The 19,770-nt window shown below is 42.9% G+C and overlaps 1 protein-coding gene across 4 annotated transcripts in view; it reads left to right on the forward strand.

Moving 5' to 3' along the window:
- ints8 (integrator complex subunit 8) overlaps positions 1-19,770 on the forward strand; it is a 154,497-nt gene that overhangs the window by 14,656 nt on the left and 120,071 nt on the right. For all 4 annotated transcript variants that reach the window (XM_063067235.1, XM_063067219.1, XM_063067227.1 and 1 more), the window contains exons 3-7: positions 6,123-6,297; positions 7,640-7,780; positions 8,405-8,476; positions 14,445-14,496; positions 16,442-16,624. In XM_063067235.1, coding sequence (XP_062923305.1) covers positions 6,123-6,297; positions 7,640-7,780; positions 8,405-8,476; positions 14,445-14,496; positions 16,442-16,624 — 623 coding nt within the window. The remainder of the gene's footprint in view (positions 1-6,122; positions 6,298-7,639; positions 7,781-8,404; positions 8,477-14,444; positions 14,497-16,441; positions 16,625-19,770) is intronic.

Consider the following 19,770-nt stretch of genomic DNA (forward strand, 5'->3'; position numbering starts at 1 on the left):
AAACACTCCTTAGGAGTTAACCCTTGCATTCTTGTGAACCTCCTCTAGAGTCTCTCCAACGCCAGCACAGTCCTAATGAAGGGTACTGGCCTGAAACGCCAACTCTTTACTCTTTTCCCTAGATGCTATCTGGCACTCTGAGTTCCTCCGGCATTTTGTGTGTGTTATATGCTTTCTTAAACGTGGGGCTCAAATTACACATAGGTCAACGTGTTCCTGCTGGATGTGAGGAAAGTCCCACTAACTAATCGATTTTAACACCAGGCCAAATTGGAAAGGTCAAGTAGGGGTTGAATCATGGCGGCAAAATGCAGGCCCCAGTCTGTCCGAGAGCAAGGGACAGCCCGATGTTTGTGCCGAGTCTCATTGAAAAGGTCAGGGTGTTGGGACTGGAGCTGAGGGAGGGGCCGGTTCTGCCTGGTTCTGCTCATTACTCTGCAACGTTCACTCAGCTCTGTGCTGAAAGGAGGCTGTGGCCTGCTCTGGCTGCAGGGATGCCAAGCCTGATGTCTTTCATAAATCTTCAGTTCTGATGCTAAAGCAACTTACACAAAATGCTGGAGGGACTCAGCAGGCCTGGTAGCATCTCTGGAAAAGAGTAAACAGTCAACGTTTCGGGCCGAGACCCTTCATCAGGAAGGGTCCCAATGAAGTGCCTGAACCTGAACTGTCGACTCATTTCCATAGATACTGCCTGACCTGTTAAGTTTCTCCAGCATTTTGTGTATGTTTCTCTGGATTTCCAGCATCTGCGATTTTCTCATAGTTCTGAAGCTGTTTGTTTACTTTTATTGTTTGAATGATTTGTTGTTTTCCTCTGCACATTGGTGTTTGACGGCCTATTTTTAATGGGTTCTTATGGGGTTTCTTTGTTCTGTGGCTGCCTGTAAGGAGACAAATCTCAAAGTTGTATCATGTATGCATACTTTGATAATAAATGTACTTTTGTGTGACTTAGTTCTCTAACCAAGTCTTTTTTTTTGAGGGACAGGAGCCAAATTGTGGTTGTTCTGTGTGGGGAAAGAATTATTTAAATATGTCTACAAGCTCACAGCAGTTTTGATCTCAATGTACCAATGGTTGTAATTAGTGAAATTCCAGACACTGTTGTTTGGGCTGATGATGGAGCTTCTTGTCTTTGCCAGAGAGTGGTAGCAGTGGGCTGGTGAAATGATCAATTTAATCATACAGTACAGAGAAAGGCCATTCCGCCCAACCAGTCCCTGCTGACCAAGATTGAAGCTGGTCCGATATTTATTTAGCAATACAGTGTGGGGTACGCCCCTCCGTTCCCTCAAGCTGCACCCAATCAACCCTACCCCAGTGGTCGCCAAGTCGATCTTTGAGACTTTCCCAGTAGTTCCCGAAAAAAATGAAAAATTTACACAAATACTGTTGTAATGTGAGCATAATAAAAATAAGTAATACTAATTAGGATAATGGTAATATAGCAATAGTTCCGCTACTGAAAGCTGTTTGTAAAGAGACATTGTTTCCGGGTTGCGGGGTTTTAATTCTGTTCTTTCTGCCCAGTGCGCATGTGTATAGCTCCCCCACCATGTACCGCGGTAGAAAAGACTGGAAGTAAAACCCCGCAACCCGGAAACACTATCATAATTAGTATTACTTATTTATATAATGCTCACATTACAACACCTTTAATTCTGTGTTTCATTATTTAATTTTATCTCAACATGAAAAATAAATGAATAAAAATTGACTGTTGCACTCAGTGTGACGACTGGGGCTGAATACTTTCTGCTAGTTCCCTGAAATTTGGCTCATAACTACAGACAGCCAGTCTGAGACAGTCTGTGAGATGTCTGTCAGTAAGATAGCTTCTGTACTTAGACTTCATAATCTTCATCTGCTGCAACACAGCACCCTCGCAAACCTCCTGACAGACTGAATATTTGAATGGACAGTTTCCTTTGTTAGACTGAATGTTGACTCTGCCACGTTTTTCAGGTGTTTTGTGTTGGTAAACTGTCACTGAGACACTAGTATAAGTTTCAGAGGTACGCAAGATAATGACACCACTTTTTTTTTCCCCAGTTCTTTTACATTTGGGGAATGTTGGAATTTAAAGGGGGAGAAGTGTTGTAATGTGAGCATTATAAAGATAAGTTAATACCAATTAGGATCATGGTAATATAGCAATACTCCCGCTACGGAAAGCTGTTTGTAAACAGAGGTTGTTTCCAGGGTTGCGGGGTTTTACTTCCCATCTTTTCTGCGCATGTGTGTATAAGCCCCTCCGCCGCGTTGGTTTTGCCGTCCCAGATAAAGTTGTTCCTTTGGACATGAAGTTGTCGAGTGGTCCTTTTTCAAAGTAGAAGTTACTACAAAAGGTATGAAGTATTGTAATATTCTTAAAGACAGCTATGGCCTGTTTGATATGCTAGTTACAATGTTTTCTTGGTTGAATTAATTTGAAAGTTTGACAAAAGCATTTTATGTAATTCAAATTCAATTAGCCCAAATGAAAGGCCTCAAGTTGGCAGTACAATCTGAGTTGTTTTTTCTCTAAACGATTTGGTGGGTCGATCTTGCCTTTCACTAAGGCTGAGATAGGGGATCTTGGACTTAAAAAGGTTGGCGACCATGACCCTACCCTAATCACGGGACAATTTACAATGACTAATTAACCAACCTGGTACATCTTTGGACCATGGGAGGAAATAGGAGGACCTGGAGAAAACCCACACATTCCACAGGGAGGACGTACAGACTTCGAACAGAACGGTGGAAGAACTGACTTCGAACTCTGAGACACACCGAGCTGTAATGACGTTGTTCTAACCTCTGGAAAGATAGATGCTTTACTGATACCAAAGGAGATTACAGTTGTCACAGTAGCATTACAAGTGCACAGATATACAAATACACAAATATTAGAAGACGAGTAAGAAGAATAAAAATAAGTTACCTCAAACAATTTAACAGGAGGGGGTCATCACTTTTCTGGCTATAGATTGACTCATTATAAAGCCTAATGGCCGAGGGTAAGAATGACCCCATATAGTGCTCTTTGGAGCAGCACAGTTGTCTCAGAATCAGAATCAGGTTTACTATCACCGGCATGTGACGTGAAATTTGTTAACTTAGCAGCAGCAGTTCGATGCAATACATTATATAGAAGAAAAAAAACAAAATTTTAAAAAGTGCATCAATTAAAGTATACATATATTAAATATATTAAAAATTGTGTAAAATACAGAAATATATATTTAAAAAGTGAGGTAGTGTGCAAGGGTTCAGTGTCCATTTAGGAATCGGATGGCAAGGGGGAAAAAGCTGTTCCTGAGTTACTGAGTGTGTGCCTTCAGGCTTCTGTACCTCCTACCCGATGGTAACAGCGAGAAAAGGGCATGTCCTGGGTGCTGGAGGTCCTTAATAATGGATGCTGCCTTTCTGAGACACCGCTTCTTGAAGATGTCCTGGGTACTTTGGCTTGTAGCCAAGATAGAGCCGAGTAAATTTACTTAGTCTAAAGTGCTTAGCCAAAAGTGTTACTCTATTCAGCCAAGGTTCCACACAGAGAGTGAAAAACATTGTCCAGAATTACCATTTTTCCGGAGGGTCCTTTGTTCTACCACAGCTAAGGTCCTAATATTCAGGATAAGGTTGCAGGGTGACAAAACGTGGCAGGAGCACTTGGAACTATAAACTAATCCCTACCGGGAGAAAACAGCACCAGTTCTTTCCGCACTGTTCTCCAGCAGTTTAAGGACTAAGTCGAGCCGGAACATAACTCACAAGTGCTTTTGAAAGTCAGGTATTAACCCTACCTACCAACAACCAAGCGTTGTCATCCTGGTGCCCTTCATGATAGCTAATGAAGAAGCATGTGACTTCCCTTTATACAATTTGTACAGATGACATGACTTAGTGTTGTATCTAAAGTCTACGGTATACAAGGTAAGCAGGAAGGGAGCCGGTACAACCATGGCCTGTGGTTGGCCCAGATCCCACTCAACCTTTCTTATCCATGTATCTGTCCAAATATCTTTTAAAATTTCATAATTGTACATGACCTTCTGGGTGAACAAGTTGCCCCTCAGGTCTCTATAAACAAATTGAGGAGTATAAACAGGATACACTCTTGCAGGCTTTTTCCACTGAGGTTGGGTGAAACTAGAACTAGAGGCCATAGGTTAAGGGTGAAAGGTGAAATGTTCAAGGGGCACCTGAGAGAGAACTTCTTCACTCAGAGGATGGCGAGAGTGTGGCATGAACTGCCAGAGGAAGTGGTGGATACGGGCTTGATTTCAGTGTTTGAGAGAAGTTTGAATAGGTACGTGGATGGGAGTGGTATGGAGGGTTATGGCCCAACTGCAGGTCAGTGGGACTGGGCAGAATAATGTTTTGGCATTGACTAGATGGGCCAAAGGGCCTGATTCTGTGCTGTGGTGTTCTATGACTGTATTCTCAGCTTAAAACCATGCTTTTACTTCTTCATTCCCCAAATCTGGGAAAAAGACTGTATACATTCAGTCTATTTAAAGTTACTAAATCACTTTTTAAATGTTATTTAATATTATAATACATTTCCCAGTGATCTGAGTAAGTTTAGAGGGAGCACAGGAAATAGGGTCCAGGTCAGCTGAGTGAGAGTGTGGGATCAGAGGCCTGGAGAATGCAAAGGTGGTGCAGGAACGAGGGCCCCTGTGAGCCGGAAAGAAGCAGGGCTGGTGCCATAGTGAGTGGACGCCGAAACCGCCAGAATCTCCAAATGGTCAGACAGCAGATTATCAGGATTCAAATAGAATGAACTGTTAATAATTATGTCTGCACAAGTTATCTAATTACTTCAAGTTCCTGGCTGTCAACGTCTCTGAGGATCTATCCTGGACCCAACCTATCGATGCAGTTACAGAGAAGGCACACCAGCAGCTATATTTCATTAGGCGTTTAAGGAGCCTTTGTGTGTCACCGAAGACGCTCACAATTTTCTACAGATATACCTTGAGAGCATTGTAACTGGTTGTATCGCCTTCTGGTACAGAGGGCCACTGCACAGGATCATGAAAAGCTGCAGACGGTTATAAACTCAGCCAGCTCCATCACAGGCACTAGCCACCCCATCACTGGAGACATCTTCGAAGCTGATGCCTCAAAAAGGTGGCATCCATCATATAGGATCCCCATCACCCAGGACATGCCGTCTTCTCATTGCTACCGTCAGGGAAGAGGTACAGGCACGTGAAGACACACTCAACTTTTTATGAATAGCTTCTTCCCCTCCGTCATCAGATTTCTGAATGGACAATGAACCCATGAACACTATCTGAGTAGTCTTCCTCTCTTTTGCACTAAAAGTTTTATTTTTTATTTCTTATTGTAACTTATAGTAATGTTTTATGTATTGCAGCATACTGCTGCCACAAATGTATGCCAGTGCTAACAAACTTGATTCTAATTGTCTCAAGGGGAGGAAATCTGGGCATCATTATCTGGTTTTGTGACTGGGCCCACGATGTGCTTGAAAATCTGAAAACCTGCAGAGCCCAAAAATCTGAAATAACGCAAAGATGATGCTGGACGCACGCAGCAGCTGAAGCAGCATTGGAGAAATGAGAGGTTGGAGACCCTTCGTCAGGACTGACATGGCCTTGCAAGGCACTGTGTAGGGACTAGCAGTAACTTTGCAGTCAATGCCCATCTCCTAAAAAAAACTAATAAAACAAGAAGTGCTTGTGAAATTGCCTCCAGTAATTTTGGGTTAAAGGGGACTTGGATGACTTAAATATGCAGAACATTTATAGGAAAAGTCCACTGTGTAAGAAAATAGTATATTACAGCACAGTGCAGGCCTTTTGGCCCATAACGTTATGCTAACCTCAGCCTACTCTAAGATCAATCTCATCCTTCCGTCCAGCATTTTTATATCATCCATGTGCTATCAAAGAGTTTTTAATATGTTCCTAATATATCTATCTAGATGAATATTCCTGGCAGGGTGTTCTGCATACCCACCACTCTCTGTGCAAAGTAATAACAACCTCTAGCATACTCCCCGTACTTTCAATTATGCCCCTCGTATTAGCTACGAAAAGTTACAGTGTGTCAGTTGTTTTATTTTTTTATCTATAGAAACCCGTGTTGTTTTGTTGAAACAGACCCATCACCAATTCAGCTGATAACCCAGTTTTTGGAGCAGGCCTCCAAACCGTCTGTAAATGAGCAGAACCAAGTCCACCCGCCGAGTGAAAATAAAAGGAATCGCACACTGAAGCTGCTTGCTCTCAAAGTAGCTGCACATTTGAAATGGGATTTAGAGTTGTTAGAGAAAAGGTAATTTTACAACTTCTCTGCACTGAGGCCTTTTGTTTAAATATCAGAAATACTTATGAACTAAATCTATCTTAAAAACTTGTCCTGTTTCAAAAGCAATTCTGTGAATCATTCTATTTCTTTCACCCCGCTGTTGTATTTTAGTTGTATGTTATATTCCAACTATATTACACCCATCAGCATACTGCTGAACTGACTCTGTGACTGTGGCCTGCAGCCATCGGCAGAGCAAAGGTTTCAAAGTTTCATTTAATGTCAGAGAAATGATTACTATATACATCCTGAAATTATTTTTCTTTGCAAATATCCACAAAAACAGAGGAGTGCCCCAAAGAATGAATGACAGTTAAATGTTAGAACCCCAAAGTCCCCCACCACCCATGCATAAGCAGCAGCAAAGTAACGATCCCCCTTCCCCACCAGCAAAAAAAGGCATTGACACTCTCCCCCCCACTAAGCACTCAAGTGTGCAGCAAAGCATCAATAAAGACACAGACTTGCAGTACCCCAAAGACTACTTGTTCACCCAGTAATTCGACATACCGCAGGCTCTCTCGCTTCCTAATAAGGGAAAAAGAGGTGTCCCCATTTCACAGTGAAAGGGGAGGTATAACACTGATTTACGATGTTAAAAGTCTGTTGTATCGCTGTTTCCAAGCTCTGTGCCCAAAGAACTCAGGTCTCTGGGCACACAGCCAGCAGCCAGCTCGCTGCTTTCGATCTTCCATCTCCCACAGCGCACCAGTTTCCTGCGGCATCACCGACCTGGAGTCCACCCGCCTCCAGGGCCACAAAATCCTGAACCCTGAAGGCGCGCTAGTCTTCTAGGCCACATCCTTGGTATATTGAATAGCGGCCATTTGTGAGACCCTGAGAGCGGGTCCCGTTCCCGCAAGGAACCAAAGTCAGCGTGCAACTCCAGGTCAGGATCTTCAAAAGAACCCTGAAAGGAAAAAGTAGAGACATTAAATTTAGAAATAGAACTGTTTCCAAAGATGCAAGCGAAGGAGACACCGTTAGGTACCATTATCCTCCGAAGCTCTTCCTCCCACTGACTCCATGGCTATGGCCTGTAACCATTGGTTTCCTGAACCAGCTTCACTTGCCTCAGCTCTGTGGCTGAGGACTCTGTGGTTAATGTTATTTGTTTACTTTTTATTGTTTGCACGATATGATTTTTTTTACACTTTGGGTGTTTGATGATCTTGTTGTGTGGGGTTTCTCTTTAAATGGGTTCTATTGTTTTCTGGCTGACTGCAAGAAGAGGAATCTCATATGTTGCATACTGTATACTTATTTTGATATAAATGTATTTTGAACTTTGTACGTTATCTTCCCCTAGTTTGACAGTGCCAGTGCTGAATATGCTTCTGAATGAGCTGCTCTGTATCAGCAAGGTCCCTCCGGGTGTAAAACACATTGACCTAGACTTGGGCAGCCTGCCTCCAACCACCACCATGGCTATTCTGGTGTATAACAGATGGTAAGAACAGATATCCTTCCCTGTTTCATTCATGCTGTTACACATTTACATTCTGAACTGGGAAGTCGTCTTCTGTGTATTATTTTCAAGAAGACTCCAAGCGATGTGGTCTCTGTCGAGACTGTGGCTCAGTCTTAGTTGTTTTATAAGTTCATAGGGATGGTTTTGGGGACCGAGGGGAGTTTGAGGTTAGATTAGGGTTTAGTAACAGAGATGTGGAGGAGTTAGAGGTCAGACTCTGCATTCAAAGTCCATGGTGCAGGTCTCTGCTCCACGTTTAAAGGTCAGCGGCCAGGAGTCTCCGCGAGCAAGAAGCACGAGGGCTGGTCAGTCGACACACCTAAAGTTCAGCGTCCTGTCGTCAGCTAGCCCTGGAGCTGATGACCCAAAGGTCAGTCAGTAGCAGAGAGAGAGGGAGAGGAAACACAAAAACAGACACGTGTTTGTGTACACAAATATGTAAAAGTTGTTTACTCTGCTTTGGCCCTTGACATAGTTGTGCTAATGAATTCTATGTTTTTTTTCCCTCGATTAGCTGCCGAGATAATTATATGTTCTGCACATATTATAAAAGAGAATAATTTCCCGGACGTTTTGTTCTAAAGAATCCTTTTCTTTGAATAGGGCAGTTAGAACAACTGTTCAGAGCAGCTTTCCAGTGAAACAACAAAAACCAGGGCCTCCGCAGTTAAACATGTGAGTTCAGTTCTCATTATTCTTCTGGGACTTCACCAAAAGTAGCTGCTGGGCTGAGATTTGATATTTCTAATTAACGTAGGATCTATGGTCTTTGAAGGGTTATATCAGATTAGCATATTTGTATTTTGAATTACGGTAATATTTTGGTTTTTGTGCTGTGTGTGTAGTCCAGAGGAATCTTGCTTCATTTGGTTGTATATTCATACGTACAGTCAGAAGAGCATTTACTTTGAGCTAGTTGCGCACTATCTCTTTAGTAACCTGCCCCTGGAAAGGACCACTAAACCCCGTGCAGACAGACGGACCCAACTATACCCACTGATGCCATGACAGAACTCCGTACTATCCAGAGTAATTTTTACTGGCATCATGGAATACAGTGGGATAGAGGAAATCCACTCCATCTTTCTGACCAGTGTCAGTTCCAAACCCTGCCTTTCATGGCTCTATAGTAACCTTTTCTGATCCAGTTTATGTAAAATATTTGAGCCAGAAGACATAAGAGCAAAATATGGCCATTTGGCCCATCAAGTCTGCTTCATCATTCCATTACGGCTGATTTATTATCCCTCTCAATCCCATTCTCGTGCCTTCTCCCTGCAGCCTTTGACGCCCTTACTAATCAAGAACCTATCAACCTCTGTTTTAAATCTACTCAATGACTTGGCCTCCACAGCCGTCTGTGGCAATGATTTTCACAGATTCACCTGCTCGTTTGAGCCCCTCAAATGAGTTTTTTCCATTTGCGTTGGGTTCTTCTGTCTGTTAAATCTGTGTTGTTATGTTTCTGATCCTTCTACCTTGAATGTTTGCTTTATGTCCTTTTATTTGTGTGTACGACTCTTTGAGGCTCATAAATGATATCTTTCAGGACAACAATATCGCCTTCCCCCTGCTCTCCTCGAAGCAATAGTCTCTTATCTCTGGAACTGTTTCAGTTAATCCTATTTATAGCCCCTCTAAGATGCAGATCCATTTAGCTTTGTGCTATTAATTTCATGATAACGTTATTCTTGCATAAATAATAGCTTCCAATTTTAAGATATGACTATTTCTCTCTGATTCATCTCTAACTTACCTCTGACATCCCCACTCCCCATGCTTTCCTCTAATCACTTTAAAGTTGTATCTCCTCATATTAGCTACTCTGGGGGGAAAAAGTGTCTGGCTGTCCACTGTACATATGCTGATTATCATCTTGAACACCTCTATCAAATCACCATTCCTTTTCCTTCACTTCAGTGAGAAAATTTATATCCAAACATCTCATATACCGTACCTTGTCAAAGGCCTTCTGAAAACCAAGTACACAACATCAACCAATTCTCCTTTGTCTATCCTGCTTGTTATTTCTCAAAGAATTACAACAGATGCATCTGGAAATAAATTTCCCTTAAGGAAACTATGCTGACTTTAGACTATTTTATCATGTGCTTCCAAGAACCCTGAGACCTCAAAGTTATCAATTGACTCCAACATTTTCCCAGCCACTGAGCTCAGGTTAACTGGCCTATAATTTCCTTTCTTCTGTTTCCCTCCCTTCTTAAAGAATAGAGTGACATTTGCAATTTTCCAGTACACCAGGACCATGCCAGAATCGAATGATTCTGAAAGATCATTGCTAATGTCTCCACAATCTCTTCAAGTACCTCTTTCAGAACCCTGCGGTGTCGTCCATCTGGTCCAGGTGACCATTCAGTCTCCCAAGCACCTTCTCCCCAGAAATAGCAACTGCACTCACTTCTGTCCCCTGACACCCTCTGACCTTCTGTCATACTTCTAGTATCTTCCCCTGTGAAGACTAATGCAAAATACCTGCAACACACATCAAAGTTGCTGGTGAACGCTGCAGGCCAGGCAGCATCTCTAGGAAGAGGTACAGTCGACGTTTTGGGCTGAGACCCTTTGTCAGGACTAACTGAAGGAAGAGCTAGAAAGAGATTTGGAAGTGGGAGGGGGAGGGGGAGATCCAAAATGATAGGAGAAGACAGGAGGGGGAGGGATTGGCAAAAGGGATATGAGAGGATCATGGGACAGGAGGCCCAGGGAAGAGGAAAAGGGGGAGGGGGGAAAACCCAGAGGATGGGCAAGGGGTATAGTCAGAGGGACAGAGGGAGAAAAAGGAGAGAGAGAGAAAGAATGTGTGTATATAAATAACGGATGGGGTACGAGGGGGAGGTGGGGTTTTAGTGGAAGTTAGAGAAGTCAATGTTCATGCCATCAGGCCTCCTGTCCCATGATGTGTGTTGCTTGAATTTCCAGCATCTGCAGAATTCCTCGTGTTTGCAAAATACCTATTCAATTTCTCCACCATTTCCTTGCCCCCCCCCCCCATTACCACCTCTCCAGCGTATATCTGGAAAAAAAGACTTTTGTATCCTTTTTGATATATTGGCTTCACATTTGACAAGAAAATCTACAGGGGCTGGAAGTCCAAGCAACACATACAAAATGCTGGAGGAACTCAGTAGGTCAGGTAGTACCTATGGAAAAGAGGAAACAGTTGAGGTTTCGGGATAAGACCCTTCATCATGATTGGAAAGAAAGAGAAGTCAGAGAAAGGAGGTGGGGGGATGGGACAGGCCCCTTGTACCAAAAGGACAAGCAGGAAGGCATGGGTGGTGGCGTGACTCTGTTGGTAAGAGATAGAATTACATTTCTAGAAAGAGGTAACATAAGGTCAGAGAATGGTGAATGTTTATGGGTGGAGTTAAGAAGTTGAAAGGGTAAAAAAACCATTATGGGAATCATATACAGGTCTCGAAATAGTAGACAAAATGTGGGGTTGAGATTACAAAGGGAGCTGGAAATGGCATGTAATAAGGGTAATGACACAGTTGTAATGAGGGGCTTCAATATGCAAGGGGAATGGGAAAATCAAGTTGGTGTCGGAGTCGCAAGAGAGGGAATTTGTTAATGCCTAAGAGATGGCTTGTGGTTCAGTCTACTCAGGAAAAGGCTATTTTAGATCAGGTGTTGTGTAATAACCCAGATCTTATTAGGGAGCTTAATGTAAAAGAACTCTGAGGAGGCAGTGATCATTATATGATTGAATTCATACTGCAATTTGAGATAGAGAAGCACAAGTCAGATGTATCAGTACCGCAATGGAATAAAGGGAATTATAGCATTTTTAATTGCCTTTTGTTGGATTTTAAAAGCTTCCCAATTATCCAACTTCCCACTCACATTTGCTATCTTATATGCCCTTTCTTTGACTTTTATGCAGTCCTTAATTTCCTTTGTCAGCCACAGTTGCTTACCCCTGCCATTTGAGAACTTTCTCCTGTGTGGGACATATCTGTCCTGCGTAGAAAGTCGAAGAGAATGTTGGATAGATGGGTGGGATCCTTAATAATTCTAAGGGCCCTGCATATACAGCGCTCCTGATAAATGTCCTCAATGGATGGTAGGAAACCCCCTATTATAATCCTCTCAGCTGTCCTTGCGGCCCTTTGTAGGGATTTCTGGTCCAATTCTCGACTGCTCCCATACCAGGTGGGGATGCAACTTGTCAGGATGCTCGCAATAGTGCTCCAGTAAAACGCATTTAAGATGGGGGGGGGTGAAGCCTTGCTTGCCCTCAATCTTCTCAGGAAGTAGAGGCGCTGCTGTGCCTTGTTTAGGGAGGGACCAGATGAGGTCTATTATATGCCCTGCTGAAGGGTCTTGGCCCGAAATGTCGACTGTACTCTTTTCCATAGATGCTACCTGACCTGCTGCGTTCCTCCTGCATTGTGTGTGTGTGTTGCTTGGATCTTCAGCATCTGCAGATTTTCTCTTGTTTCTATTATAGGCCTTCTCGTTTGCTTTTATGATGCCCTTGACTCCCTTTTCAGCCACAGTTGCCTCATCCTCCCTTTAGAATAATTCATCTTTGGAATGTCTCTTTCCTGCGCCTTCTACCCTGCGAAGAATTTGAAGGTATCGACAATCATCTGGAAATTACCTTTGGTCCCCACAGATACTCAGCTCTCACCTGTGGCTCCATGTAGCTGTTTGCATGCAACATTGGCCACACCCCGGTACATGTCTTCACGAAGCAGGCTAAGCCAATGAGGGTAACCAGTGGCCTCATACCCTGGTGAGATAGGGACATGTCCTCGCATGTGAAGTCAGCTCTGGCGGACTGAGCAAATGAGATCTACAGTGACATGCCAGGAAAGCAGTTCTACAATGCTCCGTGGAGAGCGAAGGACATGATGAGGCACAGGAGATGTCATGGTCATCTACTGCAACCGAGGAAGACCCCAGTTTGTGACGAATACTGGTGCCACTGGACCCAGACTTCTGCGGTCAATAGGGTGGAGCTGCCCCAGTTCAGTGGCTTTTCACTTAAAAACTCTCTTGCACAGATTTCCTGGCATTGTTGGATATGACTGGTAGATTTCTAATAAAGTTCAAAGGTCCAATTTCATGTCAGAGAAATGTATACAATATACATCCTGAAATGCTTTTTCTTTGCAGACATCCACAAAAACAAAGAATTGCCCCAAAGAATGAATGACAGTTAAACGTGAGAACCCCAAAGACCCCCCCCGCTCCTCCCTCCCATGCGTAAGCGGCAGCAAGCAACGATCTCCCATCCCCACCCCAGGGAAAAAAAGCACACCCGCTACGGAGCACAAGCTTGAGCTAGGCCCCAAAGTCTATCGCAATTCATCCGGCATTTGGCAACCCACAGGTTCTCTCTCTCCCTAATAAAGGAGAGGGAGGTGTCCCCCATTTTCATAGCGAGCAGGAGACATAATAACCTGCTGGTTTATGATGTTAAGAAGTCCGTTTCATCGCTTTTTAGGAGCGCTGTGCCTGAAGATTGCAAAGACCTCGGGTCTTCAGGCCCACAGCAAAAGGTTTTCTGGCCTCCCTGACGATACACGAGTCTCCTGTTGTGACACTGACCCTCAAACCACCCATCTCCAGAGCCCTGAGATCTTAGGCTTCCAAATATGAGCGAGACTCTCAGGCCGAATCCTTGGCATGCCAAACAACAACGGCCAGTCCTGAAACCCCGAGAATGGGTCCCATTCCCAAAAAGAACCAAAGTCTGTGTGTAACTCCAGGTCAGGGTCTTGAGGGAGTTAGATATGGCCCTTGTGGCTACAGGGGTCAGGGGGTATGGAGGGAAGGCTGGGGCGGGGTTCTGAGTTGGATGATCAGCCATGATCATAATAAATGGCGGTGCAGGCTCGAAGGGCCGAATGGCCTACTCCTGCACCTATTTTCTATGTTTCTATGTTTAAAAGAACCCTGAAAGGGAAAAATAAAGATATTCAAGATGGAAATAGAGCTGTTTCCGAAGACGCAGGGAAAGGAGTCGCCGTTTAGCGCCATCTTAACTCCACCTCCAACTTCCAAACTTCTAATATATTCTATATTTCATTTAAACACTTAATTTGTTACTCAGTTAAATAGTAGTTTGTCTTTTTAATAGCTTTTGAATGATTTCCATGAAACTTCCATAATTGGGGCAGCCACTTCATTGCACCAAAATGTACTGGTCCCAATAAGTCCCAATTAACTGGAATCCACTGTATGGTATTTGGTTGCTTTGTCTGGAGCACCGACGGCTGAAGGGAGATCCAATCGGGGTTTATAAGATTTTGAGAGGCATAGATAGACAGTATCTTTTACTAGGGATGAAACGTCTAATACCAGAGGGCAGGTGTTTCAGGTGAGAGGGGGTAATTTCAAAGGAGATGTGAGAGGCAAGTTTTTATACACAGTGGTGGGAGCCTGGAATGCACTTCCTGGGGTGATGGTAGAGGCAGATACATTAGAGACTTATAGAAACATTTAGACAGGCACAGGAATATAAGGAAAATTGAAAGATATGAACATCATGTGGGCATATATTCAATGTGTCAAGCAATGCAAATTTAATGTTGAATTGACCTAGCTCTTGATTGTTTTGTCCGATGATGTTTGAGGGATATTTGGTGATGTCTCCTGCTTTTATACATAGAATGAGTCAGTTACAGCAAGAAAAGGAAATGACAGATAACATTTTAAAAGTGGTAAGTTTCTTTTGTCTATTACTGAAGTTATAGTTGAATTGATATGAACATTTTCTCAAAGGATGTATAATTTTTAGACCTGTTTTTTAAATTGAAGAACTATCTACTGATGAAGATTTAGATGTGTATTGTAAAGTTAAAGTAACAGATTATCCGTGCTTTGAATATTTTTGCATAGAGTCATAGAATTGGCCCATCTATTCTTCCAGCACCTATTAAATGTTCCCAATGGCGTGCATCTCCAATAGCCATTGACAGAAACTCCAGCTCTTGCCCTTCATGTGTGGCTTAGCTACTAAGCCAGGTGGAACTGTTTCTACTGACAGGAAAAGAGACACAGGCAGGTTACTGGCGCCTTAAAGCTATTTGCTTCAGGCAGATGGGGCTCATCTGCTGAGGTTGGCAGCTCATCTCGGAGAACGAAAACTCTGATCTCAAGCCTCTGCTGCCTTGCAGCTGTACCCAGTCATGGAGAAGGCTTCGGGGGGTAAAATAGTCCAGAGCTGGAGTCCCCAACTGGTAAGTCCTGTGATGTCGCTGGTGCTAATCTGTATTGGTCTCTGCTGTCCTTTTGGGTTCATCAGCTGCGTGGAGAGGGTGAGCCTCCTGCATGGGCAACAACTCACTCTCCATATCGTATTGCCCTGGCTTGCTTATCACCAAGACAGTTGGGATGCAACATCCATGGTTGACCACAACCAACAGAGGGCTTCAAGCTAATTTACTTGTATTAGCAGTAAACATCAGCTTTTAATAGTTTATAGAATCAGCAGCTTGCACTATGGCCACATAGTGAAAACCAGGTTCGTAGTAAATTTACTATCAGAGTATGTACAGTGTTTGTTACCATATTTATTTAGAGACACAGCACAGAACCGGCCCTTCCAGCCTAACCCACAGATTTAACCCCTAGCCTAATCATGGGACAATTTACAGTGACCGCTTGTCCTACTAACTGGTATGTGTTTGGACTGTGGGAGGAAACCCATGCACACATGGGAAGGATGTACAAACTTTCTTACAGAGGATCCCAGAACTGTAACGCTCCGAGCTGTAATAAGGTCACGCTAAGCACTACGTTACCGTGGCACCCACTATAATGCCCTAAGTTTCATTTTCTTGCGGGCATTCATAGTAGAACAAAGAAATTCAGTAGGATCTATGAAAAACTACACACAAGTAAAGACTGGCAAGCATTCTATATGCGAAAGAAGACAAACTGTATAAATAATAATAATGTAACTAATTCCTGGGATGGCAGAACTTTCATATGATGAAAGACTGGATTGACTAGGCTTATACTCTCTGGAATTTGGAAGATGGAGGGGGGATCTGATTGAAACGTATAAAATCCTAAAGAGATTGGACAGGCTAGATGCAGGAAGATTGTTCCCAATGTTGGGGAAGTCCAGAACGAGGGGTCACAGTTTGAGGATAAAGGGGAAGCCTTTTGGGACCAAGATGAGGAAAAACTTCTTCACACAGAGAGTGCTGAATCTGTGGAATTCTCTGCCACAGGAAACAGTTGAGGCCAGTTCACTGTATATATTTAAGAGGGAGTTAGATATGGCCCATGTGGCTAAAGGGATCGGGGGTATGAATGAGTTGGATGATCAGCCATGATCATACTGAATGGCGGTGCAGACTCGAAGGACCGAATGGCCTACTCCTGCACCTATTTTCTATGTTTCTAACATGAGTTGTAGATTTTTTGAATTGAGTCCATAGGTTGTGGAGTCAAGGGTTGGGGTGAGTGAAGTTGTTCCCTCTGGTTCAAGAGCCTAATGGTTGTGGGTAATCACTGTTCCTGAACCTGGTGGTGTGGGACCTAAAGCTCCTGTACCACCTTCCTGATGGCAGCATGGAGAAGGGACTGGGTGGTGGGGGTCCTTGATGATAGATGCAAATGGTGGATAACAATGTTTTATGTTTTTTATACCAATAGCTGAAGGAGCAGGCCGGGGACTCCATTCTGGTCTTAGAGAGAGCACTACAGTTGACAACAGATCTGTCTGTACATACAATGAGTACGCTGGACCAGATCGTTGGAGAATCCTGCCTAATAAATGGAGACACGGAAAGTTCAACAGCTGGTCTACGTATCAGTACGGATGAAATGCATTGCCAGGTTGTACTCAGCAAAAATGACACACACATTCACTAGTGATGTTCAAATATTTTATTTTATGAATGAGGTTTGTAACAAAATAAAGTTGGTATAAAGTGCTTATCTAATTAGTTTAGGATTAAATATTCAGAGTTAGCTATGGTCATCCATAGTGTAATCACTGAGAGTGTAAATTAACCTGATTAACAAAACAGATGTGTTTCTACTGAATGTGTGTGTGTGTGTTTCATTCTAATAAAACTTTGCTGCTGCTTTTTTCTCATTTGTATTAATATCTTTCCATAACAATGAAAACAGAACAGTTTATAGACACGAGAGATTCTGCACATGCTTGAAATCCAAAGCAACATGCACAAGATGCTGGAGGAACTGAGCAGGTTAGGCAGCATCTTTAGAAAGGAATAAAGAGTTGACCTTTCAGGCCGAGACCCTTCTAGAGGACTGGAAAGGCAAGAGGAAGACACTAGAATAAAATAGTGGGGGGAGCGGAAGGAGGGCAGCTAGAAGGTGGTGGGTGAAGTCAGGTGAGTGGGAAAGGTAAAGGGCGCGAGAGGAACAGAGCTGGAAGTCATGTGGAACAAGATGGTGGCAAAGACAATGTCCCAGGAAGGACCTGTGGCTGTAGTAGTGAGTCTGGGTGAGTCCATGGTTGAAGAGTCAGAGGGCAGCAGAGATCGTAGAGGAGGAGCAGTGAAAGAAGGTCTTGCTGAACTTCAGTCAGAGAAGATTTAAACTTGCAAGTTTGATTGTTCCCTGATTCCAGCCAGAGAATGGTGAATTTGTGGAATTCTTTGCCACAGGCAGCTGTGGAGGCCAAATCTTATGTATATTTAGGGCAGAGGTTGATAGATTATTGTTTGGTCAGGGCATGAAGGGATATGGGTAAAAGGCCACTGGGGTTGAGAGGATCAGCTATGATGAAATGTCGGAGTAGGCTTGATGAGCCAAATGGCCTAATTCTGCTCCTATATCTAATGGTCTTATTTAACTTTAATAAATCCTTTTTTTCACTAAACACAAAATACTCTGCAGATGCTGGGATCAAAGCAACACGTACAACACGCTGCAGGAACTCAGCAGGTTGGGCAGTATCTGTGGAAATGAACAGTCAGCGTTTCGGGCCGAGATATTGACTGTTCATTTCCACGGATGCTGCTCGATCTGCTAAGTTCCTCCACCGTGTTGTGAGTGTCCCTTTTTTCTAATTCTGCCTGTCTAGAAATTATCTCTGTATTTTGCATTTTATGGTCTATTAAGTTTCTTTGCTTTCCGTGATTTATCTATTGATAAGCACAGATTCCCATATTCTACCTCCTCATTTCAACATTAACTTTCAAACAGTTTTTGTCTGCTTGATCTTCCTACTGAAATGTACAGCCTTCGGGTGGACTTACCTGGTTCTATAACACATTGCAAAGGGGGAATCATTACCTGGTCTGGCTGGTATGTGTCTACAAGCTTACCAGTATTGTTTACTCCTGGTGAACAGCAATTAGGAATGAATAATCAATGCCAGTCATGCCAGTAATAAACAAATCATACTTAACTGTAGGAGCTGTGTTTTGTATTTTGTGTTGTGTGTTTATTATGGGTAATTTGTCACATTGGTTGGGGCCTGGTAGATGTGAAGAGTATAGTTACATATTCATGTTTTGCCTTTAGTTTAGTTTTAGTCTGACTGGAGCAGCGAGTAGGCCAGGGAATGATTTCTTTCTTTTAAGATCATTTAGTCTCGTTTAACCTAACATTTAAATATGCTAAGATCACTAACGTTTAAGTATGTTTGAATATGCTTTGACTGATTATTTCATTATATCGTTAGTTTTACTTCCATTAGTTTTTTATCGTTACAAGACAGTTCATCTTTGCTGTTTTCTTACTAAAGGAGCAAACGTACTTTCTTTGACTTAGAACTTCGTTTTTTTGGAACACATCATACAATGTCAGCACCCCCCACCCCAACCCCCAGCAGATTTTGGTTTGTTTTAAAGTAACCACTGCACTTGTGATCCTGACTTCCCATCATCTGCACTGTATGAGAATCAGAATCAGATTTATTATCACTGGCATGTGACGTGAAATGTGTTAACTTAGCAGCAGCCGTTCACTGCAATACATAATACAGAAGAAAAAAAAGATCTTATTCAGTATACTTTATACAGTATATGTATATTGAATAGATTAAAAATCGTGCAAAAATACAGAAATACTATATATTAAAAAAAGTGAAGTAGGGTCCAAAGGTTCAAAGTCCATTGAGGAATCGGATGGCAAAGTGGAAGAAGCTGTTCCTTAATCGCTGAGTGTATGCCTTCAGGCCTCTGTACCTCCTTCCTGATGGTAACAGTGAGGAAAGGGCATGCCCTGGGTGCTGAAGGTCCTTTCTGAGACACTGCTCCTTGAAGGTGTCCTGGGTACTTTGTAGGCTGGTACCCAAGATGGAGCTGACTAGATTTACAAACCTCTGCAGCTTCTTTTGGTCCTGTGCAGTAGCCCCCCCCCCCGCCCCCCACACCAGGTGAGTTGAACACCTTCAGCTTTACAGTCACATATTCACATACACACACACACACACACACACACACACACACACACACTCACACCGTCACATCCTCCATAAGCATCCGATTGAAATTTAACTGAATTTTTCTTAAACTAAATTCATTTATTTTTCCATTTAAAGTTCCTGTGCAAATGGCTGAACTTAGTACATTTGGTGGAAAGTTTTCCAAACATAACTTTTTTGATGTATGCTTAAATAGAGAATTGTCATTTTATCACAGGGGATTTAGTTTTCTAATTAAGTAAGTACAAACAAACGAGCTGCAACTGTCAAGTTGCATTTTGCAATCCAATATATTTTCAAACAGACAGCCCATAAAGCAAACTTCTTTTCTCATAAACAGAGATGCTGGAAATGGAGAACAACACACACAAACGTCGAGTGTTGAAAGGCCCAATAGAGTGGATATGGGGAGGACATTCAGAGGCAGCTGTGGAGGCCAAGTCATTGAGTGTATCTATAAGGCAGACGTTGATATATTCTTGGTGGTCAGGGCATAAAGGGATATGATAGAAAACAGGAGATTGGTGCTGAGAGGGAATTGGATCAGCCATGATGAAACGGTGGAGCAGACTCGATGTGC

Source organism: Mobula hypostoma, chromosome 1 (genome assembly GCF_963921235.1).
Source record: "Mobula hypostoma chromosome 1, sMobHyp1.1, whole genome shotgun sequence".
Taxonomy (NCBI): Eukaryota; Metazoa; Chordata; class Chondrichthyes; order Myliobatiformes; family Myliobatidae; genus Mobula; species Mobula hypostoma.